Here is a 19,044-nt window from a genome sequence, read left to right as displayed (position 1 = left end):
AAAAAAAAAAAAAGGAGACGAGTAGCAGAAACATGAATTGTATTGGAAGATTCATATGGACATGAGAAATCAAACAGGACACCCCAATGTAACAAGGTAGCTCAAGTTAAACGTGCATAATCTCCATGAAAAATAAAAGTTCTAAAATTACAAACCCACACTCGATAGCAACAAAAAAGTAGCGTCCATAATTAAATATCACCAAGACATGTCAACATGAAAAAATAAATGGAACACCAGCAACAAACAAAATCCATCTGCTACCTTTTGGGCAACCAGCTGGTACTTCTCTATTGCATCTCCCGTGGTCAACAAAGATTCCGTTATGCCAACTCCCATGCGCTCCGTGGCAGACGTTGGAGTTGATGATTGTGCATTAGGTCCCAATTCCTTGAACAACATTTAAAACCACATGCCATCAGCAAAAGAGTCATGGTCATCACCAACATTGAAGTACACAGAAATAATGTTTTCTGACCTTTACAGCAGTAGAGGGTTCCACCAAATGCAATTCTGGGGCTGCGGCAGTTGAAGGAAATGAAGCAACAACAGAATTGATTTCAGAACCGTGCTGAACAATACCATCAGGTGCTCCAATATGAGTTGAGGAAGCACTGCAATGTTGGAAGGTGAATCAGAAGAAGATTAGCTACTGAAGCATTATAAAATATAGTATAAATCCACCCAAAGAAAAAGGAAACCTTAGCAGTTGTTGTGAACCAGGGTCCATCTCTTCGGGCATGAGATCCATGGGCTGTGCAACTGCGCCAAATCCTTGCACCCCTTGCCCGGATGAATAGACACCTTGGTTGAGCTGCCCTGTGCTGGAACCATAAGCACGAGACAGGCCTGAACTAACAGAAACTGTAGATGAAGCAGGTGGGGCAGCAGGCATAGCATTTGAGCTCTGGTTTGATTGATTTTGCCATGCAAACCTAACAAAATCCTGACAGACACGAGAGCAAAGGACAAAATTAACAGGGAAGATTTGGAATACAGTTGCAATGGTAGTGAAATTGCTTTTCATGTGACAAATTCAGGGCATGCACTTACCTCATAAACTCTCTGTTGAGAATGGGACAAGCGACCAGGTTTGGGGCGCAAGGACTCTGGTACTATACCCATAGTACCTTGTGTGTAAGTACTTGCATCAAAATATGTTGGACCAACACCCTCTCTATGCTTCCTCCTCAAAGCAATTTGTTGACCTATTTCCCCATCAATTGTACTCAAAGCCTGTCATTACATACAAAAGAGAACAATGGGATATGCCTCATATTCTCATTAACAATTTTGGTGAATAGAAAGAGCTGAAGACAGCATTGATCATCATCTTATTAAAAGACAGCTCATTTCACTCAAGACGCTGAAACTATAACATGGTCCAGAATCTGCAACACAGACTCATACAGTACAACCTCTTCAACAGATTGAAGCAAACAATCCTTGTACTTAAATTGTTTAAAAATATTTTACCACTCTGATATTCTAGACCATATGTTGGATAACAATAATTTTATCGAAACCAAAAGTACAAAGAAGAGCAAACCACCTTGTAAGGACAAATTTACATGATACCCAGAAACACCCCCCCCCCAAAAAAAAAAAGCAGAATGCTCCAGAATATTCTGTCCATTCACCAAAGAAAATACATCTGGTAATCCCCTACTGAGTACCCATCAACACTTCTAACACAATGTTCAAAGCAGAAGCAAGCACAATGATTTGTCTGATAAGATGAGAAATGGGTACACACATGTTTCTGATGAACCAACCAGAAAAGATGGCTGAGCACCCAACCCCCAAACCTCTCTCTCTCAAACCAAGATCTCCAGGAATTCAAGTAACTTGAGGCCCTAGGGTCTAGAGTCTCCATCCAAATGGTGTTACCCACAACAGAAGATTCCAACAATCCATGCCCCCCGGTCAATTCATTGAATGATCCACAATACCTAAGTCCAAAAGGCTAAGAAGCACCCCTTCAGCTCCACTAAAAGTTTTGATGTTGATGGATTCTCACAGGGGAGGAAGCATATGAAAACTACTGAAGTCAGGGGACCAATGCACTGCACATATGTTCAAGGTAGTGGATAGGACCATAAAATCAGACAATAGACTCAATTCGAGATTACTTCAGTTACAATAGAACAAGTCCAGAAGTAGAAAAAGAAAAACTTTTATATCAGCATAGATGTGGAAATTATATACCTATCACAATAGACAAGTATACAAAAATTAGAGTAGGAACTCCATCAACAGAAAAATAAGAGCAAACGTACCTTCTCTGTCGCATGTTGCTCAATCACTGCACAACCCAAATCAAGGTTATCATTTGTAACAAGTAACACAGCTTGTTCAAGAATTTCACTAGCGATATTTAAGGCCTGTAGCAAATTCCTCAAGTTGGTTGAAATGGATCCACGAAGAGGTTCCTAACAATAACCAAAAATTTTGTTATTTGTTAGTCAAAAATATTCAAGGAGAAATAAATGGAAAATCTGCAGCAGTCTGCTTAGGGAATCTCTATATGGATAGCTTTTCATATCAATAAAACAAAGAGTCCAGGAAATCCAGAAACCACCATAGAAATTAGAAAAATAAACCTTGCATGTAACATGTGCTAAGCTTCCTGCGAGGCTTGCCACCATCAAGTGTGCAGCATGATATATGCGGCTCTCATCCGACTCGATGGCATAGTCCTATCATTGCATTTGTTTAAGCAAATGAGAGAGTAAATCACTATTGACAGGCTACGATTATTGTATAGGTAGAAGAGAAGGTAACTGACCTTTAGAACAAGTTCCTTTGTTGTCTGCATTGCTATAGTAACACTGCGTTCAACAATAGGAGACATTATCTCTTTGATAGAACTATCCATCGCCATTGGAACAATTCTGCCATTTGTCACAAATAACCATGTCAAGATTAACATCTAAAGCCTAAAACAGAATGCTGGCAATTTGATTGGCTGGTTAAATAGGGGGAAGCCCAAAATAACAGTTTCAAACCTTTGAAAATGCAACTGAAGGCCCAAAGCATTGAGCTTAGGGTTGATAACAACATGAGCTCCAATATTCGGGATAGAAGTGGAAAGCTGAAACAAACACAGGAAATAGCCCTTGATCAAAGTGCATCACTTCTTAAGACATGTAGGGAATGGAAGTCTACAATCAAACCTGACTAACAGAAAACGGTGACTGGGATGGGGTGACTTGTGACAAGCCTTGACCAGTTGAAAGTCGATCAGATAAGTTTAGATTTGCCATCTTCTCATCCTCCACCAATGAACCCGAAGCAAGATGAAGAGGACCAGTATACTAGAGCCACCATACAAAGTGGGTGTTCAATATATTGAGAAGAGATGAAACGGCTACCAACATCCAAACCAGAAAATAATGGGAAAAAAATTACAAACCTGAGATAATGCATTTGAATGACCACCAAGATGAGATGAAGTGGACACCTCAGGCTGAAGCTCAACTTGATTTAATGTAGATATCACTCCAGAGTTAATTTCAGCAACCATTTGTGGTTGGGATGCTCCGATATCTTTTGTTGAAAAATCAGGATTTCCTTCGACTTCCCTAATCCGGTCTTTAAGAAGAGAAGTCGGTTTGACCTCTTTCATATCAACACCAAGATTCTTAAATAAGACCTAGAATATCAACAGTGAAGGCAGGAGATAAGAAATATGAACAGCAACAAGAACCATTGAGCATATTTACAAAACAGGTAAAAAGAATATTTCTCTCTCTCAGCCAAATTTCACATTCACTTTTAGACTCCCGAGAAGAAGAGTACCCAGGACTAGTCAGCAGTCAGAGAAAACTTGGGGAAAGTAATTAGATTTTTAACATACCTCAATGTCAAACTTGAGGTTCATTTTCAAATTTGGGAGAGCATAGATCTCGGTAAGCAAACTAAGGATTCCCATCGTCCAAGGATTGGGAGGTTGATAAGCTAGACTGCACAGGCATGGTTCCAAAATCTGCAGCAAATACTAAAATAAGAAAATTTTACATGGCAAAAACGGAGAAAAAAGATCAGTCGTTATGACGGTAATACCTTTGAGGTAAAGGGGATCACAGCAATCATCAATCCCTTCTCATATGCCTGATAAAATACAGAGAGCAAACATTAGTAGTAAAACAGAAAGTAGCAAGCTGATAATCCACCAAATCTGAAGGTATCTTTCAGCAAAGAACCCCCAAACCATTAAGGAAAAAGATTCGACAACCAAATTAACTCCTGAAATATTGTAGACAGAAAAGGATAACTACCTCTATTATCAAAACTTTTGGATCTAGTTCTCGAGCCCTTAATGATTGATTTCTTCCAATTGTGAACTTTCCAAGCCAGCTACCAAGATTTTTCAGCAAGGAACGCTCTTCTGAACTGGATTTTATAAGCTCCGATCTTAAAAGAACCTGCCAAAATTCAAAGAAATAAGGAAACTTCTTCCATAACCACAGTAAACAATTATGAGAAAGAGAAAATTTTGCACAACCACCTTGCAGTTCTCGTAAGTAGCTTTCACAATCTCCGTATTCAAAGGTTTTGAATTAACTTTCTCTAAGAACTTCAAGTAGAGATCATGGAAATTTGGCTCAATGCTTGCTCTGTTCAAAGTAGTAGGGTGTTGGACAATAGTACAGAAGGTGTCAAGAAAATGTAAAGAGAACCACCAGGAAAAAAATGCATCAGACAGAACGGACATCAAATGAAAAGTATTCATAAAATTTTAACCTTTTCATCACTATATACTGTGCAAACCATGGGTAGTACTGCTCCTTTAGAATCTCAGTAAATTCTTTTGCCTTAGCTTCAAGATTTGCAGTTGAAATATTATTTACAATAAACAGTATCTTGTCTTGAATCTCTGATGCAGGCGCCTGCATCCAGTAAGTTACAGATAAATAAATAACAAAGATACAATAAATAATGTCAGAAATAGTGTGACAGAAATCATCCAAAAGAAATATCTTGTCATATGCAAATGGGTACTGAGAAGGAAAAGGTATTCCCCATTATCGTAGTTGGAAAAAGGTTCCTTGAATGTATGGGTTAGAAATTATCTTTTGTCCAGTAGATTATATCGTGGATGCATGAGGACATGGTTTGCATCCAATACCATGGTCCTGACAGAGATGGTGCATAAAACCTAAGTTCCAGGTCGAGGAACAAACCTAGTAAACAAAGTACCTGAATCCGATTGGATGACTCACAGTCTAATTGTTATCCAGACACCGCAAACGATATAGGGTGGGTGTGGAAACATTCCAGATTATATTTAAGTGTCGAACACAGGTACGGGACACAAATTGATGAATTCGGGTGATGTGGCATAAGGTTAATGCTTGACCACTTCACTGCAATAATTACAGAAACTTCATCTTAAATATCCATTTACAAGATCCCAAACACGTTCAAGACTCTTGATTTATGATATGTGACCATGGAAACAAATGTAGTGAGTCGATAACGTAAGTGGGCAAACCCTAACGCTTACTTAGAGATTAAGGCAATGAACTTGCTGATTTCTACTAATAAAACTAGAGATAGATATTTGAGAAAAATTATGGTTTAGGTAGAGACTACTAGAGGAATTCAATATAATAGATCAAAACTTTAAGATTATGCCAAACGAAATTCAGAATGACGATGGATAATTTGACAACCAGAACAGAGACAGAGAAAATCAATAACTCCAAGAATAATGGATCAAACCCTAGATACTCAAAGTTGACCATTTAGAGGATCAGATCAATCAGTAGGTACCATACACAAACTTTTCTTTGATGTCTGCAATGGGGTGATAGCACTGATATGAGATTTAAGTAAAACAGAGCAGAGTATGTACAGATGCAAGAAAAGAGATATAAACCATATAGTAATGATCAGAATGAAAAGGAAATAATAGCAGAATCTATCATGTAAGATCTCAGACCAGTTTGATCACTAAATCAGCAATCATGGTTAAAAATTTCTGAAAGTTCACCAAAATATCTCACGGCTTTGCAAGAAATCAAAACGAAATGACTGAAAAGATTAACTGAAATGTTTTGGTTTCGGCACAATGTCAAAATGGGGGTGAAATACAAAAATTCAAACCTTGTCAGCAACCAAAAGAGATAATAGTTAAGCAAAAATAGGCTCCAAAAACAGGGCGGAAATAGAAGCACTGTTGCCAGGTTTTGAGAACTGGACCAGACTAGACAGTCGAACAGTCAGACTATCGCTTGATTTCTGATCGGCCTTTAGATTGAACCAAAGTCGTTTGAGAAGCAGAAATAATCTCATCAAACCATCCAAACTGTCAAGAACCATTAAAACTCTGGCAACTGAACATTTAGTCCTGATGCAGAAGCACTTCCTTAGACAGGCCCAAATCTGTTTGGGTCTTTGGTCTAGTAGAATATTTTAGGATTTCATTAATTTCTATTTTTTGGGATTCGTTGTACTTTTTAATTATCTTTTATTAGAGTTTTAATTAGAGTAAGAGCCGTAGGAGGTAGGCTAGTTAATTTTGGATTCTACTTTGGTTTTAGAGTTTGAATAGGAGCTTTATTTCATTTTAGCTCTCTCTCTCCCCACTCCCCTTGCAATAACTTCTTCTACCTTCTTCCCTTATTTCTTTTCTTCAATTCTTGGTTCCAGTACAGTTTCTGTTTCATCATCCCTACCTCCTGTTCCTCTTCTTCTTCTTCTCACTTATATTTCTTTCCCTTTTATATGTTAAACTTCACCTGTTCACCATATGGTACCTTGTTTTCATGGTACCAACAGCCTCTCCATCTCATTCCCTTTCTTTTATTCCTAAGAGTGGGGCTGGAAGTACCTCTGGCACAGGGAACCCTAGCCACCCAGTTCCAGCTCCTAGGCCCTTTTCTACCTTGAGATGCAGCAAAGTTTCAGATCTGAAACTACAGGTACCGCCAGTGATATATTCAGAGATTTAAATCTCTGTCAGTTATGGACCCATGGAGCTGTACTTTATGATTTCCATAACTACCCCCCCTACTTCTTTCTTTAGGTTATTATTCCCTTATCCTAAACTTTAATTCCAGATTTATCCTGTTTCTTATACCAAAAGGGACACTACATTGTTCACGATATTTGCAATCCGACACTCCATTCTTGATTTGAGCTATTTGATGATTAGGTGAGCTCATAGCAAACCCAAATACAGTTTTGTGACCTGGGTTCCACATCAAGTCCAGGTTAGATAATACTGCCAATTCTACACGTTGATTTTGAATCTGGCTATGTATTTGAAGGAATCTAACTTCTGGAGTAATGGGCTATTAATTGATTACTTGATTAGTGTTAACTGGCTTCTTTTTTAGCATTACTTAGCTCTTTTCTAGAAAAAGAAATATACTTTTAACTTCTTCATGGATTATTAATTAATCCCTTAATTGATGTGAACTAATTGCAATACCTTTTTGACATTAATTAACTCCTAATTTGTGGAAAATACGATTTCTAAGGATTTACTTTACTTAACACAATAAATTGTATAGTCTAGTATTTCAAAATTGAAAATTTGAAGATTTGAAGATTCTCAAATCTTCTAAGTAATTAAACATACAATTAATAACTTAATTTATAGGTATCTTAAGATTAACCTAGCATATTAGGTGACTTTACAAAAAAGATAGTAAAATACCTTTGAAATGGTTATCCTCACACCTAAAAATAGGGGTATACAAAATTAGCATATGTTATATATATATATAGATATATATATATATATATATAGATATACATATATGCACTTGTTGCCTTTGACCATAGCATTTTAACAGATACAAGGGATAAGTCCCGCTCCAGAATTAGGGCGGCCACTAGGCTGCCAAAGCCCCAATATAAGAAGTTAGCGTCTTAGCTAGGAGTGACGAAGGGATGAACCATGGTCGAACCAGGTCAATCTCACCCAAGGACGTTTTCGGTCCTATGCCTGGGTAGGGTTTTAAAACATTGCACCAAACTGACCTACCAAGAGGAAATCAGAACTTAAAAGAGCATAGGACTATAGAAGTATATCAGTACTTAGCAGACAATAGAAGCAGCAAGGCATCCAAGATTCCAAGCCGTGACTGTAGGATTACTCCACGAAACACCACTACAGTTACCCAACTCAAAACCAAAATCCTTCATTCAATCATCAAAACTGTGAATTACAATTTAGCGTTCCTCTCTTATACATAAAAAGAAATTCAAACTCATAAAGCAGCTATGAATCAAAACCTTGCAAATGACCCAACTCTCTTCATGCTAATTGATGACTAAATTAGACTTCCTATTGAACAACAATAGTCTTCAACTATCTTGTTTGAACCATACTCCCCAAAATTTGGGCTCCACTTTAGGGCCCTTTTGAAAAAGAATTCTCTAGGACACAAGGCCCAATGCAAATATAAACAAGAACTAGCTTAAGAAAGGTTTCAATTAAACCAAGCCCCTTAACACAAGGCCTAAGTCCAAGGATTTCAAACCCAGAGCCTCTTAGGAGGTGGAATATAAAGCCAGCATGGCATGTTGATGTCTAGAACCACTTGTTCATTATCAGCAATACAGAAAGACACGACACCACCCAAATTCAAGTCAGTGAAGAGTAAAGTAGCATTGGTAGAATGAAGGCAAATTAACAAATAATCGAGAGAATAAAAAGAAAAAGAAAAAAGAGGAAAGCATAGGAAGTGTGGTTCGTTTATCAAGGGTTTAATTTTTTGGAAATAAATCTAGAATCAGGATCCAAAATAGTACTCACAACTAGAAACCAGAAGTTTAAATTGGATCCACAATTGAAGATTCCTAGATGCAAAAGGATTTCAGAACGCGAAAGAAAGATCATATTTTGAAACCAATTTGTCAACTCAGAAGAAGAAACTGGAAACTGAATCAAAATAATGTAGAAACCTAGTGACAGTTCTAGCAAGTAGTAGGCAAATAAAAAAGCAAAGTAAAGCATGCGCAGGAAAGAACAGGCAAGTTTCCAAACTTACTTGATTCGATGGAAGAAGAAAAAGATGAAGAGGAGAAAATATCCCACCTCAATACAGACCAGGCATCCCACCAAAATCCACCATTGGAATCTCACCAAGGTATACTGCATCTCACAGTAGCCCAAATCACAGGCCAGCTTGAACGGAATCAAAGCAGAGCCTTCAAATTCAGTATTTCAAATTTCCATAATAAGACATGGCCCCCATGGTCATCTATCCTCTTCCACCACTTCTCCCTTCTTCCTAATCAACCAGTAGCCAGCTTTTAGTGTACTCAGAAGAGTGGCTTTAATTAATCTGTGACATCATTGAATAGCAGATCATATTTCTTCTTTTTATATTGGGTCACAATTATGCATAGAATCTTTATTTAATTATTATTTTTAATCAAATCTCTGTAATTGAATTGATTCCATTTCGCTATTTTATTGTGATTGCAGGATTCCAAGGGTAGATCGGTTTTTCCAGATAAAATAGGAGATCAAGTTAGAGAAGGAAAGCAAGAAAGAAAGTAAAAATAAAATAATAATAAAAAAAGAACAAGGCAAGAAAGAAAACGGTTTCACTCTCTCTTTCATGTCCCTCTTTCTCCTACCTTCTCTCTACTTTCTCTCATCCTTCTCTCTCCCTGTCCAAAATAGAATAGGATTCTCCATCTCCCAGTTTTCCTAAAACACCTCTTCTACTTTCTCTCATCCTTTTCTATCTCTTTGTCCAAAATAGAAGAGGATTCCTTCTCTCTCTCTCAGACACACATGCCCTTCTCTCTCTCTCTTTTTGGTTCTCCTAGAATCTCTCCCATCTCATACAGGCTGCCCTTTCCATATCCACCTCTCACGCAACCCTCACACACACATGTTATCCCTCTCTGTTTCTTCTCCCTTTTTCACGGTTCTCCCCTCTTCTTGGATCGCACCTTCTTCTGGATGGATTTTCCTGTACAGCATTGTACAGAGATCATTGCCATCGCACCAAGGTTCCATCACCACCATCGCATTGTGTTGCATCACCACTTGTTCTTGTTTCCATGGAAGAACACCATCATTGTTGCCCTAAGTTGATTCGCACCATGAGCGGCTAAGTCCCCTTTGTCTTTAGGTGTAGATGAACCATTGATAATTGTTATTTAATTTCTAGATTAAGCATATTTAATTGTTTGATGTTGAGGCTACATCCCTTCGTGGATAATTTTAATTGAATTATTTTAGTTCAGAGAATGTGCTTCTGTGATTCATATTTTCTATTCAAACAATAGTTTTTATTGAAATATCGGTTGTATCGATGATAGCCTTTAACTGACCAAACTAAGCTTGCTAAGCATATGCGAAAGATGATAGTGCTCGGCAAGATAGGTTATAACTAGAATGAACCGGGATTATCATTCTGTGGTTGTATTATATGTGTAGTTTTAATGAACCGGAGTATGAATCAGAGTTAACTAATCATGTAAATGGGGATTCGAGACCTTAAGGTTGTTCTTCTTATAAATTCTCACTTTTGTTATTTAGTCATTAATTTGTCTTAATTTAACAACTTGATTTTCAAAACAACATTCACACTAATTTTAGTAAATTTAAATTTTCAGTTTTATGTGGATTTGACCCTTTTCTTACCATTATCTCATAGTTTAGTTAGGGTTTTATTTTGATTCGTTCACGACGGCAATCATTATAATTCTCCTTTTTCATTTCTCCCTCTAGGAATTGGTATTCCCCTCCAATCCTTTTTATCTAATTTTTTCAAAGCCATTGTTCTTTTTGCACAGTGCCGCAGCCACATTTGCCTCCTTTTTTTCTTCTTTTAACTCTTTTTCATACCCAAGGAATACCAATGACCAACCCAATGTTGACATGTGTCAACACAACGGTGAGAGCATCTCTCTAGCCCATGTTCAATAAATGATAGGTTCCCAGCAATATGCAAAATATATATCAAGAGGAGCCCTATTTACAACCGGGAAAGCATGAAAACTTAGATTAGGTGAACAAGAAGATAGAACACCATTCGAGTAAGATCTGAGAAATACACTGAAATAAAGAGGATTCTAGAAGGAAAAAATAAGTTGATTATGTCGAGGCAACAAATCAAGGATTCATAAGAAAGTTTATACCGACAAATTAGAACTAGGAGGTAGACTTGGTCTTAGATGTCAAAATGTAATAGAATTAAGAATGTGTTGCTAATGGTTAAGGAAATAACAAATGGACTTCTAAGTGCCAAAAGAAAAATAAAATGATACCTGAACCTTTTCCATGGCGACAGTATATAGAAGCATTTAGGGATTTGTTGATGATCCATGATTACAAAGTTGATCTAGCCTTTAAAACCACTCTTTCTTCCCTCTCAATTCCATTCATATCCCGAACCCGAACCTGAAATCTGAAAGATCTGGAATTCCTTTCCAATTCCATATATCAACCAATGGTGACAGACCAGGAGGGAAGAGATAGGTTTGTGAGCTGATCGTAGGGCACCCCTTGCTTCTTTAGGTTGAGATACATATTGTCTTTATATAGCGGTGGGCCTTTTCTTGTTGGGGCGCTCAAGCAAACGATACAAACTACGGAGCGAAGCCAAAAAGCCATATCACCCTAGGTGCTCACTTTTTTGGCTTCATGAAATACAGTTTGCACAACATAAAAATTTGTGCATGGAATTTCACTCTGGTGTTTCACAAAATTTGTGCACCAAAAGTGATTAAAGAACGATGATAACATAGAAGAAAAACCCTAAGCGAGAAGAAACCCCAAGTTCGCCGCCGGCAGGCTGCTCCCCCCACTCTCTTTCTCTCCCCCTCTCTCTCCCTCTCTCTTCTTCCGTCTCCACTATCTCCCACAATCTCCAAGTCGAGATCCACCCCTCACCAACTCCGCAGAGTTTCCTCTTCTTATCATGACTCAGATCTGGAGTGGCAAGGAGTCGCTGCTCAGTTATGGTGAAACATCGAGCCACCAGCCTAGCTGCTGCTCAGATCTGGATCCCAGATGACTTCGTTGGGTTCTTCTATTCCTCCCAATCTGCAGTCGCATCACCATTGCCCTCCACAAGGACGGCGCCCCTCCATCGTGGTTGTTACCTCCACTAGGTCAGCTACCCGCTTGGCCGTGGCCCTCCGCAAGGCTAGTGCCCCTCCGCCGTGGCTGCCTTCTTGCCGGCGGTGCTCTGTTTCTTGTCCTGGTCGCTTGGAAGATGCAGTGTTGAGGCAAGTTGGTTAGGGTTGGTGGAACCCTACCTGGAATTGACTTGGTTGACCTTCTACTTTTTATGGGCTTCTTTGGTCTAGTCTTTAAGCCCATGTGGGCTTTTGAGTTGAATTGGACTTGTTTGTGTCATTTGTTCTTGTTGCTCATTTGGGCTTGTGATGTAGTCCTTAATGGGTTTTTGTTACCCTTTTAAGGGCTTTTAATTTTCCCTTTGGGGCTGTGTGGGACTTCAACTCCTTAGAAATGAAAAGACATATTGGTGTAGACAGGACTGTCAAAAGGAGGACTCAAACTGACCAAACCATGGTTCAGTTATGTCCCAAGTCTGGACCTCGTGCTGGCCCCACTTTTTGATCCTATGCTGGTCAATACATGCAGCAATCAAACACACATAGATGCCCCTTCATTAGAGCATATCTTGTTCCCTAATTTGGTCTTCTAGAAGAGCCAAGCAGCCTTTCCAGCTTGTGTTACTGTTCACATGAACAGTATTTTCTCAGCAAGTCTGGTATTCAAAAGAAGCTTCTATATTTAGCACCAACAATCCAGCTGTCCAGCACTTCAAGTCTTCCATATTGTTTCCATTCTTGGATTCCTTTACCACAGGCCATCCTTCCCCATCGAGCAGCAGTTTCCCCAGCCCAGAATTGACAGTTATGCAGCTTCCTTTCTTGGTGTCTCAGGCCAGCTCAGCAGCCAGCTACCTTCCCATCGATCAGTCCAAGTTTTGGTTACAAAGATCTTCTCAAAGATTCCTACAGCTGTCCCTATTTGGTGGAAAGCATTCTCTAGAAGGGAGCTACAGAAACCATAAGGATTAGTTTCTATTTTGTGTTCAGGTTAATTTCCTTTTTTCGGTTCTCCAATTAGTTTCCTATTTGTAACTAGAATAGTTTCCTTTTGAGTTCAGTTTTCAGTTTCCAAAAGGACCAAAACTCCTACTTGGTTAGCAAGTTAGACTTTAAGTTAGGAAGTTAATTTACAGTTTTTTATTTCTTATTTTATATTTCAGCTTTGTAAACCTATGTAAGGAGGCACCCATCATTGTAATAGTTAGACTTTGATTAATGAAAATTGCTTGCTTTATGCAATGTTTTGCTGTGGGATGTAGTTGGGTGAGATGACTACACCGAAGGGTGAGATTCCCATTCACTAATTCTTCCCCACCCTTCTCTACCCCTCCATCGAATTCTTTTTTTTCCCTTTTGATTTCTTCTTTGTTTCGACTTATGAGAGAGTGATCTAAGAGTGCATAAGACCTATTTGAAGACCCAAACATCAACCAACAGTTCAGATTGCAGACCAGCCAAGTAGGACCAAAATCGATTTCACTTTTTTCAAGGTTTTCGATCCGTTCCCTTGGTGCTCTCAGCCTGCCATGCAGGTTCTTAAATCCTTTTTTAGGGGTTTGTTGAAGCTATCAAGGAGCACCTTTGATCCAAACTTGGTGTCCAATAGGGATCTCCATCACCTGTTCTTGAAGATCTACAACAGTTTCTATTTTGGGAGCTATTCTCAGATCTCCCAAACCTGAGATCAGTTTGTAAAACCCTTTGGAGAGTTTGTTGAGCATTACGAGAGAAGCATCTGACCAGAATTTGAGCTCCATCAGAGCTCCCTACAGCCAACCGTAGGCTTCCTCCTATTTCAGCCAGATTCGAACTTTGGTTCTAAATCTGATTTCAGATTTGAATTTGTGGGATCCTAACTGGGGTTGGGTGGTTCCTACCTACCCTTATGTTACATACCAGAAGTGGACTATCTACTATAAGGGTTTAACAGATATATCCAATCATAAATTGCAGACCTGATGCAACAACAGGTCTAAACCTCACTCACACATCAGTTGGTTACAGACAGGTTGGGCAACCTCCTGCCCTTGACAACAACTAACTCAGCCTTATCCCAACTTAATAAGGTCGGCTACATGGATCCAAACAAAACGAAGTAGGGAAGGTCTAAACAGAAAAGGATGATGGAGAGATGAGACAAGAGGGATAGGAAATGAGATGAAAGTAAGAGGAAAGATAGTTCCAATATTGTTGTACTTTAAAAAGCTAATACAGGTAATGAAATAATATTATTGATCTGCATAGAGTGAATTTAACCTAGACAGCTAGATCAAATACATCACCATATGAATAGAACTGAATCTTCATAGATGGACCCCCAACTCTAGATCCTTTGATATGATTTGGAAATCCATCTATTTTGACATCAATTCTAAACTCTCCATGCTTCCCCACAGTCGTGCTAGGGACCCCCAAGGAACAGGCTTTTGTTGTCTCCTAGGGCTTGCCCACTTCTATTTTTCTCCCCCCCCCATCGGCTATGTAACTCGCTGCACCCCCCCCCTTTTTTTCCTTCTCTCTAATGTAGATACGCCCCGTGGAGCCATCCATACCAATCTGGGTATCTAGACGGATATGAGACAGATCCATATTTGAGTTTTTGGTCTAATAGGAATTTAGTAATTTATTTTATTTAGGAGAATAATATGTTTACTTTATTTTATTCTCTTTATTTTTGGAAGTTGAATATGTCGGAATTAGGAGTAGAGTTGGATTGCTTTGTTAGGGTAGTTTCCTTTTTCGGTTGAGTTCCTATTTTTATGTCTTTATTTTCCCTATATAATGGGGTTGTAACCATTGGACAAATCAGAGAATGAAAAAGATGAATTGAGTTGAGTACTTGAGTGTTTGTGAACCCTGCGGGCGTGGCCGCGTGTGTGCGATTATTCCCCACTTCTAAGTGCAATTTCTCCCTCTCCCCTGCAACTCTGAGTTTTCTCAGCGATTTCTTCCCTTCCCCTACCGGCCATCCATCACTCTCCCCCTCTCCCCTTTGGATCTCTTGTATATTTCTTCTTCGTTTTAATATATTATTTACTCATCCAAAAAAATACCTCATCAAATTAACCTCCTGGGAGGTACCAAAAAACTTTTGTTACAAGATACCTCTATATGAGTGTCCCTTCTCTCAGCCGCTTGCATGAGTGTCTCAATGTTCAAGGCAGAACCAAACCCTGTATTATATGAATGTTGTCTAAGCATACCTATAAAAAGGAGATGGTAAATAAAATCAGAAGCAGAAAATGCACTCATATGGTGCACTTTTGGAGCAACATGGGGTATACTATTAATAATGAGTGCAGAAAATTACTAGTAGGCATTATCCCCCTGGAAGAACGCAGAAAACCAGGCGAAGATGACACAGCTGCTGGACCACTTCCCACATTCTGTGAAGGCACCATCTGCACGGGCTGCGAAGCAGTTGACTACAGAAAATCAGCAATAGCACAGAAATTCAAGAGATGCATGAGGAAGCTACCCAATATACACATGAATAGGGTAAAATCACAGTGAATACCTTCTGATTGGTCACCGCGTCATGTGTGGCGACAAGTGAAGGCTGCCCAGAAGGAAGAGTGGGCTTCAAATATCCAACCGAAGTTGCGGAAGCTTTATGCCTGTCATCAAGAAAACCTTGATGTCTTTGTTGTGGCTGGAGGGGAGATGAGAGTTGTTGCCCAGGTTGTGTAGCATTAGATCCCATTAACGGCCACGAAGAGTCAGATGCCTGCAAACAGAGCACAATAATCTTTGAAGTACGGAGCAAAAAGGATTAGCCATCAAACTAAAAGTGCATATTGGCAACCAAAAAAAAGAAATTTAAGCATATAAAAGTACAAAACAATGCCATTATGGGATAATTCAGACCAGAAATATTCATAAGAAACTGTGATGCAAGGGAAAAGATATCAATAACAATTTACATCAGAACTCAGAAGAAAGCCTAAATAGAGTAAAGAGGTGGGACGCAGAAAAGAAAATCAAACAAGGGATGCTAGGATGCAGGGTATAGCCAATACTATGTAGCATAAGCATAACAAACAGCCAATAATATTAAGTATAAGCATTACCAAACTGAGTATATCAAACAGGGAAAGATAAGAGTAAGAGGATCCATGGATCAAAACATCTTGAACGAATTACTATCCTAATATATCCTTCAATAGGATAATTTTCTCACTGGTAAGAATCTCACATAGAGCAGTTAAAGCCTGAACATAATCGATTTAAAAAACAAGAAGTTTACATTTTGACATTATCTGTTCAATTGAACCTATTTGACCTAAACTTTTCGAGAGATAAACAACCTCAGTGCAAAAGAGTGAGGATAGTTTAAGGTAGTAGCTAGTGTGAAGTTGTGAACATTTAAATATAAAGGCATAAGAAAGAGAGGCCAGCAGATACAGCATTCTAGACTAGAGGATGGGAGTTGCTAACACATCCCTTGTAAGAGGCAGTGTACCAATCATGCTTTCTGATTGAATACAACTTGAGGGCATCATATAAGCTGGCTGTACTATCAACTTCCTATGACCTCAAAATTACCAAAATAAAAATATCGCATGTCTCACATGTTGTACCAATCATGCTTTCTGATTGAATACAACTTGAGGGCATCATATAAGCTGGTTGTACTATCAACTTCCTATCACCTCAAAATTACCAAAATAAAAATATTGCATGTCTCACATGCATAGTTGTCTAGGCGTCGCCTAGGCATCCAGGCGGTTTGCCTGGGGCCTAGGTGACAGTCGTCTTATTGCACTGCATACCGCCTTGTGTTTTGGCACTTATTTATGCCAAATATCATTTAAGTAAATGTTTTTTATATTTGTTATTTCATTTACTCAAGATATTATTCATAAATAAGTAAATACCCCCTATTTGAATCCAATAAAAATAGTTTAAAAATCAAATTCCAAAAGGATAAAAAGTCAACCCCCAGTCCAAGAAGAAAAACTGGATTTTGGTTATAGGGGCGATTTTCAACTTTTAAATGCTGGAGTTTTCTCAATTATGAAAATTTTATAAATTCTATCATGTTAAAATATTGCTAAAAACCAAAAGTCCGGTAAAATAATTTTTTGTTTTGATATCCATAAAATTATTTTCATTCAGACGATTTTAACAACATTCGCGCACTTAAAAATAAGTTTGACCGGAGCATAACTTTGTCATTACAACTTAGATTTAAGTAATCTTAGACTTGTTGGAAAACTGGTTTAATATTATAACTGATACAAAAAGTCTCATGTAAAAATAATATCATTTGACCAGTCAAACTTGTTATAGAATCAGAGCATTTCTCTAAATTTTGATTTTTTATAACTTAATATGACTTAATGTTAATTTTTTATGATTTAATATGGCTAAATGTTGATTTTTAATGATTTGATGTTGCTTAATCTTGATTTTTTATGATACAAGATATATATAGCTTACTAAATAATGTTAGAAAATAGGAAAAATAAAAAATAACAATTGGTCGCCTTGTTCGCCTCAAGGCGTGTGCCTTCTCGCCTAAGCGCTTAGACAACCCTTCACCGCCTTGGTTCGCCTTGTCGCCGTGACAACTATGCTCACGTGGAATCATAGATTCATGGTTGTCAAGGCAGTGCCTAGGCATCCAAGCGCAGCTGGTGACCCAAGGCCTGGCCTTCCAACATCCTTTTTTCCCTTATACTCTATAATGATTTAATTGGTTGATCTCATTTTGAACTTTTTTATTCACTTGTGTAAATAATTATCATAGACATGACTACATGGAATCGTACATTATAACAAGGGGAAAAAAAAGAGACACAAAACAGTGATTAAAGTTGAAACCCTCAACTACCTTGCTGGCTTCCTTCCGTGAGACACCCTTGATTATCTTCTTTCTGTTAGATGAAATCCGGCTCAAGCGACTTTCTTCTTTCTCTTTTTTTTTTTTCCCCTCCCTATCAGGTGTTTTAACTATCTTCCTTCCGTGAGACAAAACCCTCAACTATCTTCCTTCTGCCAGACGAAATCCTGCTCCAGTGACTTTCTTCTTTCTCTTTTTTCTTCTTATCGGTTTTCAGTTCTCTCTCTCTCATAATTTTCTTCTCTTCTCTATTTCCTTCTCCTCCATTGAAATGGGTGTTATATATATATATATATATATATATATGTGTAGAAGTGCTTTTTACTGGATGAATATCTATGGTGCTGCAATTAACATGTTTGCTTGTAGAACATGGATTGTCGTAACATATCTCTGTGGTAGTCTATAATCATGGCCCTCCTTAAGTAGGGACTACAAATGGAATGATAAAAAATGGAAAGTGTGCGTGCTTCTCTGTAATCAACTATGGTGCTGCTCTATAATTATGTAATCGGTTATGGTATGTGCTGTATGTAATAAAACAATTGGAAATTGTATGTGCTGCTCTATAATAAAATTTTGGAAAGTGCATCGTGCTGCTCTGTAATTAATAATGGTGTTTTTTTTTTTTAACAACTGGTATCAAGCCTTTGGCCTAACTAGTCCCACGGGCCCATATTGACCCTACAACCACATGGACCGGGTCATGCCGGGGTTGAATGAGAACCCTTCAACCTTCACCTAAAGCAGTGAAGAGCACTAAACGCCCCCATGTGAGTGGCCCCAAGGAGGTAAAAGGAGTTGAACTCAGAACCAAACGCTTCCTAAGGCGAAGGTCCCTTGCAATAGTTATCTGATAATTACTGATGGATTGATTGCCAGAATCAAGCTGGCGATCTTTGTAAGAGATAGGGTGCTTTAATGCTTGGGCTGTTTTGGTACTTATTGCAAAGGTAGGGGTAGTTTAGTCTTTCGTGAGTAATGACTATAAAATATGGCGGCTGTAGTGTGTGGTGGTATTTATTACTAGAGAGTAGAGGTGTAGTGGGTTGGTTTTCCCCTTCAATCACTACCGAGATTAGATTGATTCTCTCTCTCTCTCTCGGTAGCTTTTTTCTCCATCTTCTTCCCTTTCT

General features: G+C 38.5%; 1 protein-coding gene across 4 annotated transcripts in view; it reads right to left on the bottom strand.

The window, feature by feature from the left end:
• LOC122086052 (CCR4-NOT transcription complex subunit 1) overlaps positions 1-19,044 on the bottom strand; it is a 55,561-nt gene that overhangs the window by 20,931 nt on the left and 15,586 nt on the right. Inside the window, exons 15-32 of one of the 4 annotated variants that reach the window (XM_042654744.1) lie at positions 15,581-15,790; positions 15,374-15,488; positions 15,169-15,236; positions 4,747-4,892; positions 4,511-4,619; positions 4,281-4,427; positions 4,066-4,113; positions 3,860-3,988; positions 3,416-3,655; positions 3,177-3,317; positions 3,009-3,094; positions 2,789-2,894; positions 2,604-2,699; positions 2,280-2,432; positions 1,054-1,236; positions 702-946; positions 479-614; positions 265-390 (exon numbers count right to left, since the gene is read on the bottom strand). In XM_042654744.1, the coding sequence (XP_042510678.1) occupies positions 265-390; positions 479-614; positions 702-946; positions 1,054-1,236; positions 2,280-2,432; positions 2,604-2,699; positions 2,789-2,894; positions 3,009-3,094; positions 3,177-3,317; positions 3,416-3,655; positions 3,860-3,988; positions 4,066-4,113; positions 4,281-4,427; positions 4,511-4,619; positions 4,747-4,892; positions 15,169-15,236; positions 15,374-15,488; positions 15,581-15,790 (2,484 nt within the window). Of the gene's footprint in view, positions 1-264; positions 391-478; positions 615-701; positions 947-1,053; positions 1,237-2,279; positions 2,433-2,603; positions 2,700-2,788; positions 2,895-3,008; positions 3,095-3,176; positions 3,318-3,415; positions 3,656-3,859; positions 3,989-4,065; positions 4,114-4,280; positions 4,428-4,510; positions 4,620-4,746; positions 4,893-15,168; positions 15,267-15,373; positions 15,489-15,580; positions 15,791-19,044 lie in introns of all 4 variants that reach the window. The other 3 variants (XM_042654742.1, XM_042654743.1, XM_042654745.1) reach the window with 3 other exon arrangements.

This window comes from Macadamia integrifolia, chromosome 8 (assembly GCF_013358625.1).
Source record: "Macadamia integrifolia cultivar HAES 741 chromosome 8, SCU_Mint_v3, whole genome shotgun sequence".
Classification (NCBI taxonomy): Eukaryota; Viridiplantae; Streptophyta; class Magnoliopsida; order Proteales; family Proteaceae; genus Macadamia; species Macadamia integrifolia.
Note: the sequence above shows the minus strand (reverse complement) of the source record. Positions and strands in the feature narration are given on the sequence as shown.